This window comes from Alosa sapidissima, chromosome 5 (assembly GCF_018492685.1).
Source record: "Alosa sapidissima isolate fAloSap1 chromosome 5, fAloSap1.pri, whole genome shotgun sequence".
Classification (NCBI taxonomy): domain Eukaryota; kingdom Metazoa; phylum Chordata; class Actinopteri; order Clupeiformes; family Clupeidae; genus Alosa; species Alosa sapidissima.
The window spans coordinates 967501-992749 of NC_055961.1; the positions used below are offsets into that span (position 1 = coordinate 967501).

Here is a 25249-nt window from a genome sequence, read left to right on the forward strand (position 1 = left end):
AGCGGCGTAGTCGCCAGCGTACCCATGACACCAAGACATACAAGACAGACAACAAAACAAATAAAAAGTAAAAATATATATATATATATATATTTAAAAAGTGGGAAAAGTGATGTTAAAATTAGTCCAATTTCCAAACCAGCTGAAAAATGTCCAAGGGCAATGATGATCCGTGAAAACTGCGCACAGAGCTGTGTCTTCACATGCAACGCATGTGTGTATTATGGAGGTGTGTGTGTGTGTATTATGGAGGTGTGTGTGTGTGTGTGTGTGTGTGTGTGTGTGTGTGTGTGTATTATGGAGGTGTGTGTGTGTGTGTGTGTGTGTGGTGTGTGTGTGTGTTATGGAGGTGTGTGTGTGTGTGTATGTGTGTGTATTATGGAGGTGTGTGTGTGTGCAGATCATGGTGACGGCTCCTCATTTGATGGGAGAGGTGGGATTCTGGCTCACGCCTTCCAGCCAGGAACGGGCATCGGTGGAGACGTCCACTTTGATGCGGAGGAGGACTGGACAGTTAGTACCAAAGGTATAGTGGCGCAGTCGTAGCCTATTGTGGGCAGTCGTGGCCTATTGTGGGCAGTCGTGGCCTATTGGGGGCAGTCGTGGCCTATTGTGGGGCAGCCGTGGCCTACTGGTTAGCGCTTCGGACTTGTAACCGGAGGGTTGTCGGTTTGAACCCCGACCAGTAGGAACGGCTGAAGTGCCCTTGAGTAAGGCACCTAACCCCTCACTGCTCCCCGAGCGCCGCATGTAGCAAGGCAGCTCACAGCTCCGAGTTAGTGTGTGCTTCACCTCACTGTGTGTTTACTAATTCACGGATGGGATAAATGCAAAGACCAAATTCCTTGAATATGCAAGTATACTTGGAGTATATATATATGGAGTATACTTATGATAAGTATACTTGGCCTAGAAACCTGATTTACATTTTTACATAAAGCTCAGGGCAGTATGGTCCCCAACCCCAACTCCTACCTGCCCTATATGTCTCACAATAAAACGCACCACATAAGAAATAAAGGCCTAGCCAGCTGCCTCGAATACAAGCCTGCCCCAAATAAAGGTGCTGTGTTTTGCGCAGCCTAAATAAAAGACCCCAGGCATAATTTGAGGATTTATGATAGTCTCTCCCCTAAACATTCCTCACCCGTTATGTATGGCTGTTGAACCCCTCGTTTTTGCCCATCATTGCAGCGGCCCCGTCAGTGCAACATGCGATAAGGTTTTATAGGGCAGATTGCTGGATGAGAGTATGAGTCATAAATATATCCTGGCTGGATGTTGTTGTAGCTAGATTTGTAGATATAAGAATGTCTTGTTTCAAGTCCTCACCATCAATATACTGCACATAATCGATGAGGACGGAGTCGTCCATCAATATAGTCAAAGTCAAAGTCAAAGTCTGCTTTATTGTCAATTTCTTCACATGCCAAGACATACAAAGAGATCGAAATTACGTTTCCCACTATCCCACAGTGGAGACCAGACATATTTTACCAATTAAGTCCACAGACAAACATAACATTCAGTAAACAATAAAAAGTAAATAAGAAGGCACATACAATGAAGAAATAAGAGCAGCAAAATTGGGTTGAAATTGTGCAATTGTGCATAGACAGTCAATTTAATAGTGCAAAAGTCAGGCCAATAAATGGCTGAGGTAGTTCTGTTTAACTTAAGTAAGCAAGTGGCATAGTGGTGCAAGATATGTAAGAGCAGCAGAAGTGTGTTGTGTTTTCAGGACAACAACAACAAGTTGCAAAGTGTGCAAGTGTACAAGTGGAGTAGTGCAAGTGGAGTAGTGCAATGCAGCCATTGTGGGTCCAAAGTCCAGGATGTTATGTAGCTGAGGGTGGAGGGGGGAGAGAGTTCAGGATCCTAACAGCCTGGTGTATGAAGCTGTTGGTGAGTCTGGTGGTGCGGGAGCGCAGGCTTCTGTACCTCTTCCCAGAGGGCAGTTGATCAAACAAATTGTGAGCGGGGTGACTTGCATCACTCACAATTGTGGTCGCCTTGCGGGTGAGGTGGGAGGTGTAAATGTCCTTCAGGTAGGGGAGTGAAGCACCAATAATCCTTCCAGCTGTGTTCACTATGCGCTGCAGGGCTTTCCTGTTGTATTCAGTGCAGCTTCCGCCCCACACAGCGATACAGCTGGAGAGGATGCTCTCAATGGTGCCTCGGTAGAAAGTGGTCATGATGGCTGGTGGAGCACTTGCTCGCCTGAGTTTCCGCAGGAAGTACAGGCGGCGCTGAGCTCTCTTCGCCAGTGATGCAGTGTTGGTGGTCCAGGAGAGGTCTTCACTGACTTTTTTGATCCCGTGAGGGAAATTTGGTCTCTGCATTTAACCCAATCGGCGAATTAGTGAAACACAAACAGCACACAGTGAACACTCAGTGAGGTGAAGCACACACTAAACCCGGCGCAGTGAGCTGCCTGCTACAACGGCGGCGCTCGGGGAGCAGTGAGGGGTTAGGTGCCTTGCTCAAGGGCACTTCAGCCGCGGCCCACTGGTCGGGGCTCGAACCGGCAACCCTCTGGTTACAAGTCCAGAGTGCTAACCAGTGGGCCACGGCTGCCCAATCTCCTTGGTCTTGCTGACGTTCAGCAGGAGGTCGTTGTCCCTGCACCACATGGTCAGAAGGTCGACCTCCAACCTGTATTGAGTCTCATCGCCCTTGGTGATAAGACCCACCAGAGTTGTGTCGTCAGCAAATTTCACTATGTGATTGTTGCTGTAAGTTGCGATGCAGTCATGCGTCAGCAGGGTGTACAGCAGCATACTGAGCATGCAGCCTTGGGGGGCCCCCGTGCTCAGTGTGATGCTGCTTGAGATATTGTTGCCAACACGTACTACTTGAGGCCTCTGACAGAGGAAGTCCACTGCACATAATCGATGAGGACGGAGTCGTCCATCAATATACTGCACATAATCGATGAGGACGGACTTGTCTGACACTGTTGTCGTTTCGTCCAGCTGAATAGCAAAGTTACTTTTCCTCAGCTTCTTGTGCAGCTGGTTTCAGCATTTCAGTCATTTTATTAATTCTGCCTTTCTTTTTCATCAATTCTGTCTTTCTTTTTTTATCAATCCTGTCTTTCTTTTTTATCAATTTTGTCTTTCTTTTTTATCAATTCTGTATTTTTTTTTATCAATTCTGCCTTTCTTTTTTATCAATTCTGTATTTTTTTTTATCAATTCTGTCTTTGTGTTGTCCGAGAGTGGGACAGTTTTCATTTTATCAACAACAGGCAGGCGGGTTTGATTAGCTGCTCTCCAATATTGTGTGGCTTTATTATATGTTACAGACTCTTAACACAAGATGGACAAATCCCAAAGCACAAATGACTTCATTAGGAACGACATTATTTAGGAACTCACAGGGAGTATGTGACTTGTTGCTCTTGCAGGCCATAACCTGTTTGCTGTGGCGGTGCACGAGTTTGGCCACACATTAGGTCTTCCTCACTCACCAGACCCTGGTGCAGTCATGTACCCGGCCTACAACTTCGTCACACACAGCGACTTCCAGCTCTCCTTTCAGGATGTGAAAGACATCCAGAAAATGTATGGTATGTGTCACATTTATGTATGGTATGTGTCTCACATTGATGTATGGTATGTGTCACATTAATGTATAGTATGTGTCTCACATACGTGCTATTGGTCATCATTCAAATACCAACAGGATACACAGAGCATGATATGGTGCCTGTCTGGTGTATGTGCTACAAGCTTTGAGTGTGTTGTGTCACCCAGGCGTCCATCCGGATTTTAATTTGATGGCACTAAAGCGTCCACCTCCTAAGACCCCAGAGCGCTGTGACCCTGACCTGACCTTCGACGCCGTGTGCAGCATGCAGCAGGAGGTCGTCTTCTTCAAAGACAGGTACACAGAGCGAGCCCAGAGCAGGTATATAAGGCGATCCCAGAGCAGGTGTACAGAGCAGGTATACAGAGCAAGCCCAGAGCAGGCACATAGGGCGATCCCAGAGCAGGCACATAGAACGATCCCAGAGCAGGAACATAGGGCGATCCCAGAGCAGGAACATAGAGCAATCCCAGAGCAGGCACATAGAGCAGGCACATAGAGCAATCCCAGAGCAGGAACATTGGGCGATCCTAGAGCAGGTACACAGAGCGAGCCCAGAGCTGGTAAACAGAGCAAGCCCAGAGCAGGAACATAGGGCGATCCCAGAGCAGGTATATAGAGCGATTCCAGAGCAGGTACATAGGGCGATCCCAGAGCAGGTATATAGGGCGATCCCAGAGCAGGTACATAGGGCGATCCCAGAGCAGGTATATAGGGCAATCCCAGAACAGGTACATAGAGCAGGCATATAGGGCGATCCCAGAGCAGGAACATAGGGCGATCCCAGAGCAGGTATATAGAGCGATTCCAGAGCAGGTACATAGGGCGATCCCAGAGCAGGTATATAGGGCGATCCCAGAGCAGGTATATAGGGTGATCCCAGAACAGGTACATAGAGCAGGTATATAGGGCGATCCCAGAGCAGGTATATAGGGTGATCCCAGAACAGGTACATAGAGCAGGTATATAGGGCGATCCCAGAACAGGTACATAGAGCAGGCATATAGGGCGATCCCAGAGCAGGTATATAGGGCGATCCCAGAGCAGGTATATAGAGCAGGCATATAGGGCGATCCCAGAGCAGGTATATAGGGCGATCCCAGAGCAGGTACATAGAGCAGGCATATAGGGCGATCCCAGAGCAGGTATATAGGGCGATCCCAGAGCAGGCATATAGGGCGATCCCAGAGCAGGTATATAGGGCGATCCCAGAACAGGTACATAGAGCAGGTATATAGGGCGATTCCACAGCAGGTATATAGGGCGATCCCAGAGCAGGAACATAGGGCGATTCCAGAGCAGGCATATAGGGCGATCCCAGAGCAGGTATATAGGGTGATTCCAGAGCAGGTACATAGGGCGATCCCAGAGCAGGTATATAGGGCGATCCCAGAGCAGGTATATAGGGCGATCCCAGAGCAGGTATATAGAGCAGGTATATAGGGCGATCCCAGAGCAGGTATATAGGGCGATCCCAGAGCAGGTATATAGGGCGATCCCAGAGCAGGTATATAGAGCAGGTATATAGGGCGATCCCAGAGCAGGTATATAGGGCGATCCCAGAGCAGGTATATAGGGCGATCCCAGAGCAGGTATATAGAGCAGGTATATAGGGCGATCCCAGAGCAGGTATATAGGGCGATTCCAGAGCAGGCATATAGGGCGATCCCAGAGCAGGTATATAGGGCGATCCCAGAGCAGGTACATAGGGCGATCCCAGAACAGGTACATAGAGCAGGCATATAGGGCGATCCCAGAGCAGGTATATAGGGCGATCCCAGAACAGGCATATAGGGCGATCCCAGAGCAGGCATATAGGGCGATCCCAGAGCAGGCATATAGGGCGATCCCAGAGCAGGTATATAGGGCGATCCCAGAACAGGCATATAGGGCGATCCCAGAGCAGGCATATAGGGCGATCCCAGAGCAGGCATATAGGGCGATCCCAGAGCAGGTACATAGAGCAGGCATATAGGGTGATCCCAGAACAGGTATATAGAGCAGGTATATAGGGCGATCCCAGAGCAGGTATATAGGGCGATCCCAGAGCAGGCATATAGGGCGATCCCAGAGCAGGTATATAGAGCAGGCATATAGGGCGATCCCAGAGCAGGTATATAGAGCAGGCATATAGGGCGATCCCAGAGCAGGTATATAGGGCGATCCCAGAGCAGGTACATAGAGCAGGCATATAGGGCGATCCCAGAGCAGGCATATAGGGCGATCCCAGAGCAGGTATATAGGGCGATCCCAGAGCAGGCATATAGGGCGATCCCAGAACAGGTATATAGAGCAGGTATATAGGGCGATCCCAGAGCAGGTATATAGGGCGATCCCAGAGCAGGCATATAGGGCGATCCCAGAGCAGGCATATAGGGCGATCCCAGAGCAGGCATATAGGGCGATCCCAGAGCAGGCATATAGGGCGATCCCAGAGCAGGTATATAGGGCGATCCCAGAGCAGGTATATAGGGTGATCCCAGAACAGGTATATAGAGCAGGCATATAGGGCGATCCCAGAGTCAAGCCCATGGTGCTCAAAATGGGGCCAATATTGAGCACCAGGATGTAGGAAGTGGTATTTGCCCCGTGGCATCCATTCCCAACGTATCCATTTTTCAGCATGCGGGGTTCCATGGGTCTATTATAATTAACTCTATATAAGTCACAGTACTATCAAAATTACTGTAGCCTGAAAATGTGTTTGATGCTGAAAACAACAAAACAAAATTTGAATGTCTGTGTTTTTACTTCAGATTTATGTGGCGATCACACCCACAATTTGACATGATTGGAGTGGCGTTCATAAGCAGCTTGTGGGAAGATGTACCATCACACATCGACGCTGCATACGAGGATGTGGAGGGGGGCACCATGCTGTTTTTCAAAGGTATCACCAACCATATCACGCATGCCATATCACCAAGTGCCATAAACAGTGCCGGCGCTGCGCGTAGTCGAGAAAAATTAGTCCAAATTAGTCGAGAAAAAGGTGAATCTCCTGTGCAGCCCTCTCTCCAATCTCCCTCTGGTGCCCCCCTCCCCCACCTCCCAGTGGTCTGTTCGATTATTCCTCAATCCCAAATTTGGCAGACAGTAGACATCGCCTTGAAAAGGCACTTAGGCTACGTTTATACGGTGACGATGAAAAGAGAAGACGCAGAAGTGGCGTCTCGTCTTCATTTTTTTATTTGCGTTTAGACGAGCATTCTCAGGGGGAAATCTTTGTTTATATGAAGACGCAAGAGTATGTGATATTCGATTGGATATGCATTCCAGACCGCTGGGTGGTGGTGTGATAGAACCCCGGTACGTCACGCGCAGACATTCTAATTTGACAGTTTAGCCAGAGAGGTAATCATGGATCTTTGGTTTAGCCGTTTAGACGGAGATGCAACCCGGGTCGTCTTCAAAACTCTACACTCTGGAAGGAGTCTTCAGATTTTTGCGTCTTCAAGCCCTGATGGCGGGGTCGCCGTGTAAACGAAAGGCACTTATGATAAAATATTTTGTCGTCTTCCTTCGCAGTCGTTCTCGTATAAACGGCCCCTAAGAGTCAGGGGCGGCAAAAAAAGGAAAAAGAAGAGACAGCGGAATGATGCTCGCGCTTCACTTGCAGTTAAGACAATGTTTTAAATAAATAAATAAAAACGTTTTGTAGCCCTTGCGTGTATGCATGTCTATGCTTATGCCAGGTAATACTACTACCGTCAATACACTTTGTAACGTAAGCTCCTACTAGCCATGTTCATGTTCAAGTGTTACATTGCAAATGATTTTATGCTGGCTAGCTAGTTATTTTACGTTGTGGATATGGATATGGATTATGGGTTATTGAATGTGTAATGTGTGGCCTCTGATACAAGAAAAGGAAATGATTATGTTGGGCGCCAGGCAGCATTAAAACTGCCGTGTCAGTATAAAGACCCCGTCACCCTTCCAGTTTTAAAGTTGACAAAAAAAGAAACACAACACAGCATATGGTTTTCAAGCAGGTGATGCCGTGTATTAAACAAAATGTCATTCAGTTCAGGACGTCGGCGACGTCGACAACAGTTGATTAGAAGATCAACAAAACGCTACGTCTATGGCGACGCACACAAACAAAACAATAACCAAAAACAAACAAATGAAAACGAGCGGCCTAGGAGGGACTGGCAGCAAGTGTTCCTGTGTGTGTGTAGCCTATATGAGCGTGTGTGTGTGTAGCCTATATGAGCGTGTGTGTGTCCCGGGAGGAGAGCAGCAAGGAAGAGATGAAAACGACGTAGGCCTAGTTGAAACCAAAGTTTTTGGAGGAGGTTTAGGGAGGTATAGGCTCGATTAGCCAGGCAAAAAGTGTAGCCTAACACTTCGCACTAATCCAATAGCACAGTACCTTTATAATCCACACGTCCATTCCCAACATCCACGTTCACTTCCAGTAGTCCAATAGGTCCATAGGTTTTAGTTTACTTCCAGTAGTCCAATAGGTCCATAGGTTTTAGTTAAAGCGTTTCCGAACTTCCACCGAGCTACCGCAACCTCCGACACAACGCATTGACTGAACATTCAACTCCCCCCGGTTTGACAGCTCACTTCCTATTTTGTTTAAAGCGAGACTCCAGCTCATGAACTCCACTACACCTGATTGGCTAGTCAATTAGAAGGTCACTAAGCCAGCGAACTACTTCAAGTGACAATAGTGAGGAAGTAATATGTAATAAAAGTGTGATGTAGTGAAAGTAAGTAAATAAATATATTTGTGTAGATTAAATATTTTATGTAAACATGACAGAAACGTGATTCTGTCACAAATGCAATTCAACACTTTCCTTTAATGTTAGCAATCGGTGCATAAGACTAGCAATCCTTCCTCAGGTTGCTAGCTAGCAATGCTATTTCTGATTATGCTTAATCTGGGTTTGCTATTTCTTTGAGCCATCAGAGCAGTCAGGTAACGTTAGCCTATTAGCCTAGTTTGCTTTGCATTTCAGGACGCTTTTTTGGCGTTTGTTATCAATTATGATCAAACAATCTAATTGTGTAGTGAAAAAGTAACGCTACAAGTGACACTTTCACAACGTAATGAAATGATGATTGGGAACAACTCTTGGTAAGGTGAACTTTGGAAAAACCCTGCAACTGAACATGATATGATTTTGCCAAATTAGACAGCTTTAGATAAATGTACTAGTTGTTGTTCTATGCGGTAATTTCCAAGAGGTTCATACTAGGCCAAGGGCGACATCTGTTGGTGAAACTGCAATTTGAAAAAAAACTAACTAAGAAATTCTGAATGGTTTTTATTCCTTTGGTGGTGGTGGTGGTTGGTAGGGGTGTGGGTGTGTGTGTGTGTGTGTGTGGGGCACCACCAAGCATTTGTGCTTAGGGCACCCAAATGGCTAGCGCCGGCAAACACATGCCATTATCACCAAGTGCCATCAACACGAACGCATGCCATCAACACCAACACATGCCCCATATCACCAAGTGCCATCAACACCAACACATGCCATATCACCAAGTGCCATAAACACCAACACATGCCATTATCACCAAGTGCCATCAACACCAACACATGCCATATCACCAAGTGCCATAAACACCAACACATGTCATTATCACCAAGTGCCATCAACACCAACACATGCCATCACCACCAACGCATGCCATATCACCAAGTGCCATCACCACCAACGCATGCCATATCACCAAGTGCCATCAACACCAATACATGCCATCACCACCAACTCATGCCATATCACCAAGTGCCATCAACACCAACACATGCTATTATCACTAAGTGACTAATATTATTATTATCACTAAGTGCCATCAACACTAACAAGTGCCATCACCACCAACGCATGCCATATCAACATCAACGCATGCCATATCAACAAATGCCATTAACAGGTGGCTTGTGTGTTATATAAATCAAAAAATGTGTTTAAACATTACAGGCACTCAGTACTGGGAAGTCAGTGGAATGACCCTGCAAGAAAACTCGCCCAAGAACATCACTGAGCTGGGCTTGCCACGGATTCTGAAAGCCATCGATGCAGCCTTTCACCTCCGCTTCGAACGCCAGACAGTGTTCTTCGCAGGCAGAGTGTGCTGGAGGTATCTCTAAAACATATATACAACATCCCTAAAACATATATACAACATCCCTAAAACACACACACGGTATCCCTAAAACTCTATTCACTTTATGAATGACCAGACTCTAGAATGACCAGACTCTAGAATGACCAGACTCTATTCACTTTGTGAGTGACCAGACTCTAGAATGACCAGACTCTATTCACTTTGTGAGTGACCAGACTCTATTCACTTTGTGAGTGACCAGACTCTAGAATGACCAGACTGAGTGACCAGACTATTCACCTTATGAATTAGTTTGGTTTACCAGGCTAGCTAACCCAACCAATCTGCCGCTGCCTGTGTTACACACACCCTGGTATAAATCCACCACATGAATGAATGTCAGTGTTGTGTATCAGAAGTACACAAAGCATGCATACAGTACCTGTGTCTCTCAATATATGGAAGATGTTAAGGTGCACTTGTTTGTTTGTTTTTTTAAGATATGATAACGAAAGGCACAGAATGATGGATGGATACCCCAAGCTCATCACTCTGGAGTGGCCAGGACTCAGCGGACCCATAGATGGAGCTGTGATGTCTAATGGTGAGCAGCTACTCTACAGGATGCAAACGTGTCTAAACTCTTAGTTCCTACCCAGCAATGTGTAAACAGCTCCTATGTGCAAAGAGCTCTTATGTGCAAACAGCTCCTACCCAGCAATGTGCAAACAGCTCCTATGTGCAAACAGCTCCTATGTGCAAATAGCTCCTACCCAGCAATGTGCAAACAGCTCCTACCCAGCAATGTGCAAACAGCTCCTATGTGCAAACCAGGGCTCCGAACCGGTTCAAGGAACGAAAACGAAAACCGAAAACGAACGGAATTTTACGGAATTTTACGAGGAGCGGAAACGGAAACAAAAACAAAATGGTCTTCAACTGTTCCGGAACAGAAACGTTATTCTGAAATCCACAAAACCGGTTAATAACGTTTTTTTTTCGTTCTCTATATAACAGCCTAATAATTTGATTTCTGCAGTTTGAAAAAAAAAAAAAACGAATAAATGGACCTTTGGTCCAAATGTGTATATTTTGTCTTGCTGTTGTAATATAACCTATCCGTCTGCCACTTCGGATCTTAGGCCAGCTCATAGCGTAGGCTACTGAAACTGATTTGGAAATTGTTTGTAGCCTATGCGTAATAGCCTATTTTGCCTGTCCACGCCTTGTCGTTTTAAAGTCGAGATTTTAAATGTTTGCGCAATTATAGCCTATTCTATGTAGAAGAGTTAAACGGGAAATTTGAGATAGGCCTTGTCAGCAACAGACAGGTTCGTTTATAAACAGGGTTGGAATTATAGCGCAAGCCTTTGAAGATCTCCATATGGATAAAACTTAAGCTATAACCAGGTAAGGAGTTTTAGCACGTATCCAGAAATATTTTTGATAAGAAATTATTTATAGGCATAGGTTAGGCATACAGTAAGTCTGTAGGCTATGGGATGGATAGCCCATCTGAATGTTTTTGGATGCCGCCTGTGATTTATTATTTTTGGGCATAGCTACGGCTATAGGCTAAATCAAGGGGAAATAATGAGTAGCCTACGTCTATTCTCAGGTAAAGTCCACAAAAATAGACTTGATAGGCCCGCCAAACACTGCCGGAACTTTAAGAACGAACGATATTTTGCGTTCCGAACCGGTTCAAGACCGATATGTTGGTGGGGGAACGCATGCAAGAACGAAAACGTTAAACATAGGCCTACCTGAACCGTTCGGAACGGAACGTTTGAAAAATAATTTCGTTTTCAAGCCCTGGTGCAAACAGCTCCTATGTGCAAACAGCTCCTATGTGCAAACAGCTCCTATGTGCAAACAGCTCCTATGTGCAAACAGCTCCTACCCAGCAATGTGCAAACAGCTCCTATGTGCAAACAGCTCCTATGTGCAAACAGCTCCTATGTGCAAACAGCTCCTATGTGCAAACAGCTCCTACCCAGCAATGTGCAAACAGCTCCTATGTGCAAACAGCTCCTATGTGCAAACAGCTCCTATGTGCAAACAGCTCCTATGTGCAAACAGCTCCTATGTGCAAACAGCTCCTACCCAGCAATGTGCAAACAGCTCCTATGTGCAAACAGCTCCTATGTGCAAACAGCTCCTATGTGCAAACAGCTCCTATGTGCAAACAGCTCCTATGTGCAAACAGCTCCTACCCAGCAATGTGCAAACAGCTCCTATGTGCAAACAGCTCCTATGTGCAAACAGCTCCTATGTGCAAACAGCTCCTATGTGCAAACAGCTCCTATGTGCAAACAGCTCCTACCCAGCAATGTGCAAACAGCTCCTATGTGCAAACAGCTCCTATGTGCAAACAGCTCCTATGTGCAAACAGCTCCTATGTGCAAACAGCTCCTATGTGCAAACAGCTCCTACCCAACAATGTGCAAACAGCTCCTATGTGCAAACAGCTCCTATGTGCAAACAGCTCCTATGTGCAAACAGCTCCTACCCAGCAATGTGCAAACAGCTCCTATGTGCAAACAGCTCCTATGTGCAAACAGCTCCTACCCAGCAATGTGCAAACAGCTCCTATGTGCAAACAGCTCCTATGTGCAAACAGCTCCTACCCAGCAATGTGCAAACAGCTCCTATGTGCAAACAGCTCCTATGTGCAAACAGCTCCTACCCAGCAATGTGCAAACAGCTCCTATGTGCAAACAGCTCCTATGTGCAAATAGCTCCTACCCAGCAATGTGCAAACAGCTCCTACCCAGGAGCAAACAGCTCCTATGTGCAAACAGCTCCTTTGTGCAAACAGCTCAGACTAACCTCTGGGCTCAGCTGTATAACGACTAGAGGCTCTGCCAGCTGCCTAACTGGTGTTTGAGTCTTCTATACATGTGTCCATTTGTTACCTTGCTTGTGTGGGAAATAGAAATCATCTATGGTTAACCATACCCTCATGAAACTTAGACATGTGTCTTAACGACAGTCATAAACATGTGCAACTTTAGTCTAATATGAAGTTAATGAATCAGCATTTTGGTGTACTAGTAATTAACATGAAGGATCAGCACCGTAGTGTACTAGTAATTAACATGAATGATTGCTTCTCCACAGGATTTGTGTACTTCTTCAGAGGAAACCAGATGTATGAATATGACCTCAAACTGAAGTATGCTACAAACACTCTGCCAGCCAACACATGGCTTCGGTGTTGATGAGTTTAGACTTGACTATTAAGCATGTTTTTCTCTCAGTCAAGATGAGTGAATTGTGCATGTGTAATGCATATGTATTGCATAGATACATGTAAATATGTAAAATGTTGTTGAAATTTAGCTTTTTTATACTGCCTTTGTCACATGTTATAAATGCAAGTCCTATCAGATAAGATGTATGTGTTGTTGCATTAGATCATAGGTTCTCAAAGTGCGGCCCGCTGAAACATTTCTGGCGGCCCGCGATAACATCTGTAAAACTGTTACAACTGTACTGTGTGCTTTGAAAAGAATGAATCTCTGTTTAGTGGCCGTCGGGTTTTCCTGTGGTGCTTTGGTAGCTGGAATTGCTCCTGAATAAGGCCTATGCTGATAAGAAGCAAGGCACACTGAGACTGTTTGTTGTAAATAAGTTTGTACTTGAAATGGACTGTAACCAGAACTGTTATATCCCAAATGTGTCTGTTGAGGGTATTTTTTCACAAGTTTTGCCAGGTGTAGCCTCAGTTATGAATTAAAATGTGTTTAATGCAATAAATATAACCTGTACAGATGCAACCTGCTCATTAAAATGATTACAAATGGGGTTTAATGCAATACATATAAACTGTAGAGATGCAACCTGCTCATTAAAATGATTACAAATGGGGTTTAATGCAATAAATATAAACTGTAGAGATGCAACCTGCTCATTAAAATCATTACAAATGGGGTTTAATGCAATAAATATAAACTGTAGAGATGCAACCTGCTCATTAAAATCATTACAAATGGGATTGTTTTCCAGGTTTTTTTTTTTTTCTCCCCCCGCCCCTTTGGTGGCCCTCAGTTAATGTTGGGTTCCTGAATTGGCCCTCAGTTAATGTTGGGTTCCTGAATTGGCCCTCACCAATCACAACCCCTGCATTAGATATAGCAACATTAAATTTACATGTTACAAATGCAAGTCCTATAAGATAAGATGTATGTGTTGTTGCATTAGATATAGCAACATTAAATTCACATGTTATAAATGCAAGTCCTATCAGATAAGACGTATGTGTTGTTGCTAAGGCAACTTTAAATTCAAATAAAGCGTTCAATGTGAGAAATATTGTTCTTCTGTGTGTTCTTAGACATTCCTCGTGTCTTTGCTGTTGCGTTCACCAGTTCTGAAATAAAAAGGGCTGGCTGGCCACAGACCCCACATCAGCCCTAAAAGCATTCCACTGAACTCTCTACACACACATCTTGCCTGCTCCTTTTAAAGGACTCCTTTTTATGATTCGCCCATATGCTAGCTGCCTCTGCCTACATTACTCAATCATAGCATAGCTGCCTCTATCTACATTAATCTCAATCATAGCTGCCTCTATCTACATTAATCTCAATCATAGCTGCCTCTATCTACATTAATCTCAATCATAGCTAAATCTCAATCATAGCTGCCTCTATCTACATTAATCTCAATCATAGCTGCCTCTGCCTACATTAGTCAAGTCAAGTCAAGTCAAGTTTATTTATATAGCACATTTCATACACAGAGGTCATTCAATGCGCTTTACATAAACAAACCAAAAAGAAAACATAAAACACAAGGTAAAATCATTTAAAAGTAAAGAATAATTAGTAAGCAAAAGCAAAGGCAAAAGTAGTAAAAAAGTAATAAAAGACAAGGTAGAATAATTATCAAGGCAGATTCAGAATTTGTAACTCGGCACAGTTAGCAGAAAGCATCTGAGAACCGTTTGGTCTTAAGTCTAGATTTAAAACTGGCTACAGTTGGGGCCTTTTTGATGTCATCCGAAAGTTGGTTCCACAGCTGAGCCGCATAGCAGCTAAAAGCTGCTTCACCATGTTTAGTTCTAACAGCAGGTTTTACTAACAGGTTTTTCTCCTGAGACCTGAGAGGTCTGGAGGGTGTGTACTGCTGAAGCATGTCTGACAGGTATTTAGGTCCTGCTCCATTTACTGATTTATAAACAAGCAATAGAGCTTTAAAGTCAATTCTGTGACTTACTGGACCCCAGTGCAAGGACTTAAGAATTGGAGTAATGTGGTCAGTTCTTTTAGTTTTTGTTAGAATCCTAGCTGCTGCATTTTGTATCACCTGAAGCTGTTTGATAGTCTTTTTAGGAAGGCCTGTAAACAGTCCATTGCAGTAATCAATCCTGCTGGAGATAAATGCATGAATAAGTCATGTTTTGACATCAGCCCTCTGAGTTTGGCAATATTTTTGAGGTGGTAAAAAGCTGATTTAGTTATCTTTCATGTGGCTGTTGAAATTTAGATCACTGTCAATTAATACACCAAGATTTTTAACAGTATCATTTGCCTTCAACCCTTTTGTGTCAAGGAGAGTGGCAACCCTAACTCTTTCCTCCTTTTTACCAAATATAGAGTAATGTAGCTTTAGGCTGGAAGCACACACACACACGCTTTAGGCTGGGAGATTGGGCCGCTAGAGAGGAGGTGAAAATCCCTCGGACGCACACACACACACACACACACACACTGAGGAGGCGAAAACCCCAGAGACGCTGGTGTCTATCACCAGCACATACATTGGCTGGATGGGAAGCTATTGAAGATCATAGCAGACTATATTGCCACTGTATGCTACATCTTTAATCTTAGTCTTGACAGCAATATGTGCCCTCAAATCTGAAAAGAGGCTAAGGTAATCCCTCTACCTAAAAATACTTGTGCTGCCTTCACTGGCTCAAATAGCCGACCAATCAGCTTGTTATCTGTTTTAAGCAAATGGCTGGAAAAAAAATGTATTTAATCAGATACAATGCTACTTCTCATTGAACAACTTGACAAGCAACTACCAGCATGCTTACAGGGAAGGACACTCAACCTCCACAGCGCTCACGCAAATGACAGATGATTGGTTAAAAAACATCGATAAACAGAATATTGTAGGAGCAGTACTATTAGACTTTAGTGCTGCCTTTGATGTGATCGATCACAGATTACTATTGAAGAAACTTAAGTGTTATGGCTTTACTCCATCTGCCATAGCATGGATGGAAAGTTACCTAACCAATAGGACACAGAAAGTTCTCTTTAATGGAAGTCTCTCAAAGGCACGGCATATACAATGGACACAGAAAGTTCTCTTTAAAGGAAGTCTCTCAAAGGCACGGCATATACAATGGACACAGAAAGTTTTCTTTAAAGGAAGTCTCTCAAAGGCACGGCATATACAATGTGGGATTCCGCAGGGCTCTTCACTAGGACCACTGCTCTTCTCCATTTTTACAAATGATCTCCCACTTGTTTGTAAAAAAGCCTGTGTGTCTATGTATGCAGATGATATAACACTCTATATGTCGGCACAAACAGTTGAGGAAATCACATCAGCCCTCAACAAAGAGTTGCAGGAGGTTTTCACATGGATCTCTGATAACAAACTTGTCCTGAACATATCGAAAACTAAGAGCATTGTATTTGGAACAAAACACTCATTAAGCTCTAAACCCCAGCTGAATCTGGTACTGAACAATGTTGCTGTTGAGCAAGTACAAGAAACAAAGCTTCTGGGGGTAACTTTAGACTGTAAATTATCATGGTCAAGACATATAGATTTAGTGGCGCAAAAGATGGGGAGGAATATATCAAAAATTCAGAATAAAGCTAGGTTCAAAAAACAAGTAAAGCGACACCTCATGGCTGATTGCACTGAATCCTAGTATGTACTACTGAATTTTACTTTTGTTTACTCATTTATTCTTTTCCCTTTTTGTCATCTTATCTTTTGTTGTTGTTGTTGTCTGTTTTTGTGTGTTGATGGTTTAGTTATTCATTCTTTTCCTGTCTTTCTTTTGTTTTTCATATCTGTTGTCTTGTATGTTGGTTTCTTGTTTGTTATATGTTGTGTGTGGACCCCAGGAAGAGTAGCTGATGTTTTCTGCATCAGCTAACAGCTAAATAATAAAAACATTTTAAAAAACCTGACGCTGTTGAACCGAACCAAACTGAAATTAAAGCAACAAACGTTTGGGTTCAAGTACATTGCCTATAAAAAGTATTCACTCCCCCTTTGGATATTTCCCCTTTTACTGCTTTTATCAATAATCTATTGATCACACTGTAGATCACTTTCAAAATGTCTCTTTGTTATAATTGCAGCTGATCTCCCTGACTATGTTGAATATTTAGAAAGTAGGCATAGCCTATATCAGGGCATTTTTGAGTGAGTGAGTCACATTTTTGGCCTCTGGTAGCTTGCTAATGAATTAAAACAATATGGAGATCACAAATTTGAAGGCAACAAGTGGCGGGCGAGGAATCTTGTGTCCTGCTGCTTTAATTGTAGACGTGAGAGTGCCGCTGACTCACATAATAGGCTCACAGGTAAACGGCACGATGTCCACAAACATGTTCTGTCAAAAGTCAGAATCAGCAGATGTGGTTTGGGAATTGAGTGCACAGAAGGGAATTAAGTGAAACAGGTTAACATGTTCTAAAAAGGATAAAGTCCCTATGCACAGCTTTCTGATTTCCAGGTGCTGGTGATGTGCAGTCGTCAATGAAATTCAAAAAAGTGAAAGATCACCGCAGACTGGTCGACTTATATTGCTGGTTTATTTTTCAGTGAACAACGCGTTTCGCCATTGCTTCATCAGGTTCACTCTTAACCTTCACATGCCAACCACAGGTGATATAGGCGATTTACCAAGTCACATGACCACACCCATTAGTGCAAGATACCAAAAAAAGCCACTCAACTCTTTCACCAGCCACTATAGATATTTAAAATGATTAAAATGTGCTACTGTCCAACTACGATCCATGATTAAAATGTGCTACTGACCAATTTGATCTGTGTAGCCTACATAATTTGGTTTTAATATGTACAGATACTGTATGTATGTCAGGGAATCACTCGGGAGAGAAAGGCGAACAGGGAATTAGTTGCAAGCACCAGGCTTTTATTTGCACAGGGTTGACGAAGGCAGATCCACACAGAAGTCGTAGCAGTAGACCAGAGTTCAGAATCAAAAAGTCACAAAAGAATACAAAAAACGCTCAGAAGATAATGTAGCTAAAAAAAGCTCAGACGAATCACAAAGTACAAATAAAAGATGTCAAAACTCTCAAGTAAACAAAGTGCAACAGAAATACAAAGTAACAACTCAATGATGAAAAACCAGAGAGTACTTAAATAGGGAGTTGTATCCACCAGAGTCCAAAAACAGAGTCTAAGGAAAACTGAGAAACTTTCAAAAATAATACAAGAAACAACGGGGAAAAGGTTCATCCAGGAGAGCACTTGCGAAACCGTAGGAGCAGAGAAACTAGAAGCCACTTTCGACGACGCCCGATGACCAACTGTGGCAGAGAGGGTGTTTATATAGGAGTCCGAACAGGTGTGCCCAATTAGTACTCTGGGGAGTGAGAACGAGGAAGCGGAGGTTCATTAGGAACAGGGGGCGTGGTCACCGAGCAGCCAGGGAAGGACGTGACAATGTAGGCTATATTTAACCTTTAACATTTATTTTCTATTTGGTCTGTTATGAAATCATGCATTGACCCAAGCACAGCTCAGTTTTAAGAAACCTAAATACATGCATGCTTAGCGTTTTGTGAAAAGAAATCATTAAGGCTACATTGACAAACTCTTAACCATGAGCTGCCTGTATTCTCTGATTCTAATATTTACAGATATCTAGGCGATGTAAGTACAGCTCAGTTTTAAGAAATGCTTAAAGCCGATAGACGATGTTGACTTTTGCTACAATTTATTTCAAAACCGGATTACTAATACAGCTACACGGGAATGCATTACACCTTTGTGTTCGGTAAGGTCTGCTGTTTATTCTGATATATGGTTTGTCATGTGTTGCGTGAAGAGTGTGTAGGCCTACGATATTCCACCGAGACGAATGGATGTGGAGATGGGCGCAGAGAATAAGTTATTTCTCTCGCAAACTGTTTATCACATAGTGGCTAGCTAGCACCGTTAAAAAGCTGAGAAAAGGCTCTTTCATGTGAAACATGTGCGATGAGTAGCCTACTTCTGGAGTACTACTTCAACAGAGAGGAATGGGTGAATTTGGACGCACTTCATATGCCTTGTAGTGAAGTGAAGCTGAAGCGCTGTGCCATGCTGCGCAGGAGACTGCAGCTCATTGGTAGTTATTTGTAACTTCAAATCAGCGCAATTTACCCTTATAGGCTACTGCACATTACAAGCTCTGTACGAGATGATCCGCAGCACTGAAGTGAGAAATTATTTAACTCTTTGTGTAGCGCATGTGAGCGCTTTTTCCCCATTTCAACCTGAATATTGGTGGGGACATTTCAGTCGTAATTTGACATTGGTGTGGACACGTCCTTCAGTCCCAACGCAAATCTACGCCCGTCTATCATCCCCAAACAGCTGCATCTCTCACCCCAAACAGCTGCATTCATCTCTCACCCCAAACAGCTGCATTCATCTCTTACCCCAAACAGCTGCATCTCTCACCCCAAACAGCTGCATTCATCTCTCACCCCAAACAGCTGCATTCATCCCCAAACAGCTGCATCTCTCACCCCAAACAGTTGCACTCATCTCTCACCCCAAACAGCTGCATTCATCTCTCACCCCAAACAGCTGCATCTCTCACCCCAAACAGCTGCATTCATCTCTCACCCCAAACAGCTGCATCTCTCATCTCATCCCCAGACAGTTGCATCTCTCACCCCAAACAGCTGCATTCATCTCTCACCCCAAACAGCTGCATTCATCCCCAAACAGCTGCATCTCTCATCTCATCCCCAGACAGTTGCATCTCTCACCCCAAACAGCTGCATTCATCTCTTACCCCAAACAGCTGCATTCATCCCCAAACAGCTGCATCTCTCATCTCATCCCCAGACAGCTGCATCTCTCACCCCAAACAGCTGCATTCATTTCTCTACTGTCACAAGAGTGTCAGAAGGCCCACTATGATGTTCACATGAGACACCGTCCGTATGAGGTCGGAGACCTCGTGTGGCTACATGATCCTAAAGAGAGCCATCTCAAGTTGGCACCTCATTGGAAGGGGCATAACAGAGTGCAAGGACGTTTGGATGTCTCGGGTGAGGTTGGTGTCACCTATGAACTGACCAGTCCATTACAGGGTAACTCTCCCCTTGTGAGAGCTCATTATAACAGACTGCGCCCGTACACTTTACCGTGGCCTGTCTCTCCCAGAGGCCTACCTGTGGCTGCCAGACCCCCAGCACCTCCTGTGGACCCCCAGTGTAACCTGCGTTGTGTTGAACCTGCACAATTCAGCCCTGCACACGCCTGGACCTGAACCCGCGAAACAGCAGCACCTCGGATCGGGAGGTGAGCGTGCTAACTATTGAGCCAATAGCCCAGGCTACTGGCTCGCATGCCAGCAGCACTCTTGAGGCGTCGGGGAGTGAGGTTTACCAACGTTCCACAAGCACAGCTAAGCTAGCTGGCATCCGTTACAACAGCACCTCCTGTGGATGACCTGGGCAGCACCAGCACCTCCTGTGGATGACCTGGGGAGCACCAGCACAGCTCTCCAGTACGGTGTTCATTTTAGGACATCCTCAGACTCAGGTGTCAGACTCAGAAAAACATCGGTCATCTTCAGACAAAACTGCCTCAGCGTCAGAAAAACCTCTGTCATCTTCAGACAAAACTGCATCAGCGTCAGAAAAACCTCTGTCATCTTCAGACAAAACTGCCTCAGCGTCAGAAAAAACAGACTCAGGTGTCAGACTCAGAAAAACATCTGTCATCTTCAGACAAAACTGCCTCAGCGTAAGAAAAACCTCTGTCATCCTCAGATAAAACTGCTTCAAACCAAACTGCCTCAGAAAAAGTGGAGTCAGGTCTCAGAAAAAACGCTGTCAGAAAAAGTGGAGTCAGGTCTCAGAGAAAACGCTGTCAGAAAAAGTGGAGTCAGGTCTCAGAAAATCAGGTCTCAGAAAAAACGCTGTCAGAAAAAGTGGAGTCAGGTCTCAGAAAATCAGGTCTCAGAAAAGTATTAAGTATTAAATAAAGACAAATGTGCTATGCCATGATGTAATACCATATAATACCATTATAAAACGTTAGCAGTTGTCATTGTCATTGCACAACAATAATAGACAGACATAAAGATAGACAGGTACTTGAAATGTAATCCCCAGGGGACAATAACTGCAGCGTTGTTGAATTAATTTGATATGAGATGTTATCTTAACTTATTTAGAGAAATGTGCCTTGTTGTTGGTACCTGCTATTTCATGTTCATAATGGTATTATATGGTATTACATCATGACATAGCACATTTGTCTTTATGGGGGTTTGGGAATAATGATGTGATGATAATGATGCAGGTTTCTTACTGCAGGTGTCCAGGTGTCGTTCTGGACTTTCGTGGTGGAAAAATGTTTAACCCACTTTTCCCTAGCTCATTGAATGTACCGTAATCCTACGAAAAACAAATTATTTTGCTGTATGTACTGTAGTACGTAGCTTACTCCGGTATGTGCCTTACAGCAGCTGCTAATGTTACTAGCGAAGTGAGGTTAGCTAAGTTACATCCATGGATTTCCTACAATGTGTATACCATTGGATCACTTTCTACCTTTACTTATAATTTCTACATCTAACCAAGCACCAAATATAACATGCCAGTGACCAGGCTTGGAATTTCACCATTCTGGGGGCAAGGCCACTTGGCCTTCAGTTGGGCATATTTGGTGGGGGGCACAAAGGCCACATGTCAGGGCACCAAGGCCAAAGTTAACTATACAGTAGTAGGCTATAAAAATGATCAAAGTTGTATTTAGCCTATTCACTGCAGTAGACCTGCATCATTGTATGAAACATTACAAAAACATGAAACATGACATATTACATATAACTGTAAATCATCTGATCATCTAATAAAAACAGATATCTAGGCTATATATAACATTTATTTTATATTTGGCCTGCTATGAAATCATGTATTGAACAATTTAAATTTAAGCACAGCTCATCTTTAAGAAACTCAAATAGCCTAGATGCATGCTTAGCACTTTGTGATCAACTCTTAGTCAGCTGTCCTCTGATTTACCAATATCTAGGCGATATTTGTAACATTTATTTTGTATTTGGCCCGTTATGAAATCATGTGGAACAATTTAAACACATTGTAAAACTTAAAGCCCAAATTTGGAGACATCAATGCATGTCGAAATTTACTGCCAATTCAAAACTGGATTACTCTGGAACGGCTAACTGTACAGGGGACTGCTTTACACCTTTGTGTTCGGTAAGGTCTGCTGTTCATTCTGATATATGGTTTGTCATGTGTTAAAAGAAGGGTTTGTGAAGTATTCCACCGAGATGAATGGGTAGGGAGATCATGGACGCAAAACCTTCAGTAGAATGTATGATTAAATTGAATTATATTAAATACTTTTCTCACAAACCGTTCAACACAGCAATTATCGGCTAACATCGTTTAAAAGCTGAGAAAAAGCTCTTTCATGTGATACTTGTGATGTCTGTGTGATTAGAAGAATGGGTGAATTTGGAAGCACTTTCTTTCTTGCGCTGTCACTTTCTCCACTGCGTAAAAGACTAAATTAATTTGCACTGTGAATGCTAAGATTATTTTGACAGGCCACAGGCTAAATAAAATTCGCTATTAGTAGGACGCAAAGCAGATTATTGAAAGAAGGGGGCACCAAGGCCACCGTGGCCTGTAAACCTCTGATTTTCAAAGGGGCATCACGTCCAGCGTAAGGGGCAGCGACGGCCATGGCACTCGTGGCCGCCGTGAAATTCCTACCCTGGATAGGAGATATATGAAGAGTTCAGATACAAAACCTTCTAAGTTCATTTGCGATTCATTTACAGAAATATATTTATATTTTGATGAACTTTATTATCAATCCAACTCCAATTGGATTGTTTTGGATTGGATTGTTTTGGCTTTTTTTGTTTTTACTTGATAATAATAATGCAACATGTGCATGAGGAGGGCATCCACAACAGAGTTTAATTTAAAAACGCAATATTGTGAAAACTGGCTGAAGCGTTTATTAAACTGTTATCCATCCAACTAAAACAAAAATATGGAATGTGTATTCCTATTCTGACAATTGTGCAGTGCAGACACAATAAAGAACATACCAGCAGTAGGGAAGTTGCTAGTTAACTCCACACTGGTTTCCGGAGCCCTGACAAGAGAACCACCAGTCTTATGACCCTGGCTGTGACTGGGACCTGGTGTAGCAGAAAAAAAACAGCTTTCATACAATTACACACACATACATCACCACAAACACCTTTTATACATACTGTAATGATACAAAGTTTTAGCATTGCTTTTCATTGATGGTAGCCACAAGTAAGTAATATATTAATCACATACTGTCATTCTTTAAATAATAACCGGGCCTGATATTACGTCCGGGGTCGTGGTCGATGCAAGAAAATTAAGGCCGGACCCAAAATTCAGGCCAGATTTTAAAAAAATAAAAAAATAATCCTATTTGGAAGCATTATGCGTGTTTGATGCAGGCCGAAGTAATAGGTCCTGCTGACAGCGCAGCACAGTGCAGAGCAGCCTTTGAGTAGAGCCATGCGTAATGCATCTCTGCCTTTCCCATCATCATGTCACCAAACTAGGAAAAGTCACGTCACTAGTTTTGCTGCTGTAAAAGCATCTGTCAACAGTAAGACTACTCTTAATATCAAGGTGTCTGTTTCACATCTACCTAAATAGCGACCGTACAGCTTTCCATGAAATACCATAGCTGGACATCTAATAAGCTGCAGGACAATTTGCTGAAGCACAAAATAAAGACGGAGGTTTTATCAACATAATTCACACAGTTGTAGGCTATTCCCATTTATAGACATTGGGTTTTCATGCCGCTGTGCATAGCCAGAGTTGGGCTTCAAAGTAAAAGTTTTAAATAGGCTATTTGTTCCAACAGAAAACTAGGTGATCATAATTACCAGAACACTTCAGCAAGGTATGCACTAGTGTATTCACGTAGTCAATACAGAAACTTTGGTTGGGGTCAAACTATGAAAACATTGGAAGGGTGTGCAGGCACACCATGCATGCAGACACCATATCCATCAAAGGATTGCCTACATCAAGATATAAAGGCCTGCCTGTAATACAAAGCCTACCTAAAATAAAACCCTGGGTCTGGTGCAGCTGAAGTAAATAAAGGCCCCGGCCATTATTATTTAATGTAAAATTTGAAAACCGGGATTCTCACACGTACTGATCCGCTTTGCATATCAGGCCAATTCCATGTCAACTCCAGCCTTCACGAGGCAGGACTAACAGACCTCTGCAGGACTAACAGACCTCTGCAGGTTCTGAATATCCCTACAACCAATCAGCCTTCACGAGGCAGGACTAACAGACCTCTGCAGGACTAACAGACCTCTGCAGGTTCTGAATATCCCTACAACCAATCAGCCTTCACGAGGCAGGACTAACAGACCTCTGCAGGACTAACAGACCTCTGCAGGTTCTGAATATCCCTACAACCAATCAGCCTTCACGAGGCAGGACTAACAGACCTCTGCAGGACTAACAGACCTCTGCAGGTTCTGAATATCCCTACAACCAATCAGACCAATGATTGCAGAGAAAAAAGTGGGATGCATCAATATTTTAAACAAAACACGTGTTAAGCCCGCCTCTGTCATGTTGGGGTGAAGGTTTTGATTAGTTCTCTGTCTCAGGCAAACAGGAAGAAGTGGAGGTACTGTAGGCCTCCTGGCCAGACTTGAGATGCAAAGCTGATCAGTATGTATGAGAACCAGGCTAAACCTTAAATTAACATGAATGTAAAGTAAATCTGACCTCTCTGTTTTCGGGATGACCTTGGCCTTGCATAAATAATGTTCCCATCGCTGTCCCTCTTCACCCACTTCACAGGTTGCTGGCTGGTGGATGGCTGGCTGGCGGATGGTACTGCCTCCTGTGGCATGCTGATGAGCTGCTGGATCTTTTGGAGTTCATCCCTATCTTCAGCCTGCTGGAGTTCAGGATCTGACATGGCAGAAAATGCACAAGGACAGACAAAAGTACAGACAAACAAACAAACACACCACTCAGAGGTGAAGGGAGGGGAGGGGTGGGGTGGGAAGGGGGGTGAGAGAGAGAGAGAGAGAGAGAGCAATACAAAGAGGAGAACAGAGAGAAGGACAAAATGACAAACGTGGCTCTTAAAAGTGACTTTTTGAAGTTTTAGTAAAATGCTATGATAAATGGGCCTGTATGATGGTTTTGGGGAACCTATAAAGAAAAAGAAAAAGATCTCAGTTCAAAGTAAAAAACATTACCAAATCTGCCTTTTACCACCTGAGAAACATCTCAAGACTGCGGCCCTTACTCTCCAACTCAGTAACAGAGACCCT

At 43.7% G+C, this 25249-nt stretch overlaps 1 protein-coding gene and 1 long non-coding RNA gene across 2 annotated transcripts in view; both read left to right on the plus strand.

The window, feature by feature from the left end:
- LOC121708921 (neutrophil collagenase) overlaps positions 1–10311 on the plus strand; it is a 19684-nt gene extending 9373 nt beyond the window's left edge. The window contains exons 4-9 of the mRNA XM_042091884.1: positions 401–526; positions 3410–3571; positions 3759–3888; positions 6348–6481; positions 9537–9696; positions 10164–10311. Of these exons, the coding sequence (XP_041947818.1) occupies positions 401–526; positions 3410–3571; positions 3759–3888; positions 6348–6481; positions 9537–9696; positions 10164–10311 (860 nt within the window). The remainder of the gene's footprint in view (positions 1–400; positions 527–3409; positions 3572–3758; positions 3889–6347; positions 6482–9536; positions 9697–10163) is intronic.
- An 8831-nt stretch (positions 10312–19142) lies between these two features.
- On the plus strand, positions 19143–25249 carry LOC121709045. Its single transcript, XR_006031825.1, has 3 exons — positions 19143–19238; positions 24033–24037; positions 25237–25249. It is a non-coding gene; the product is annotated as an uncharacterized LOC121709045 (long non-coding RNA).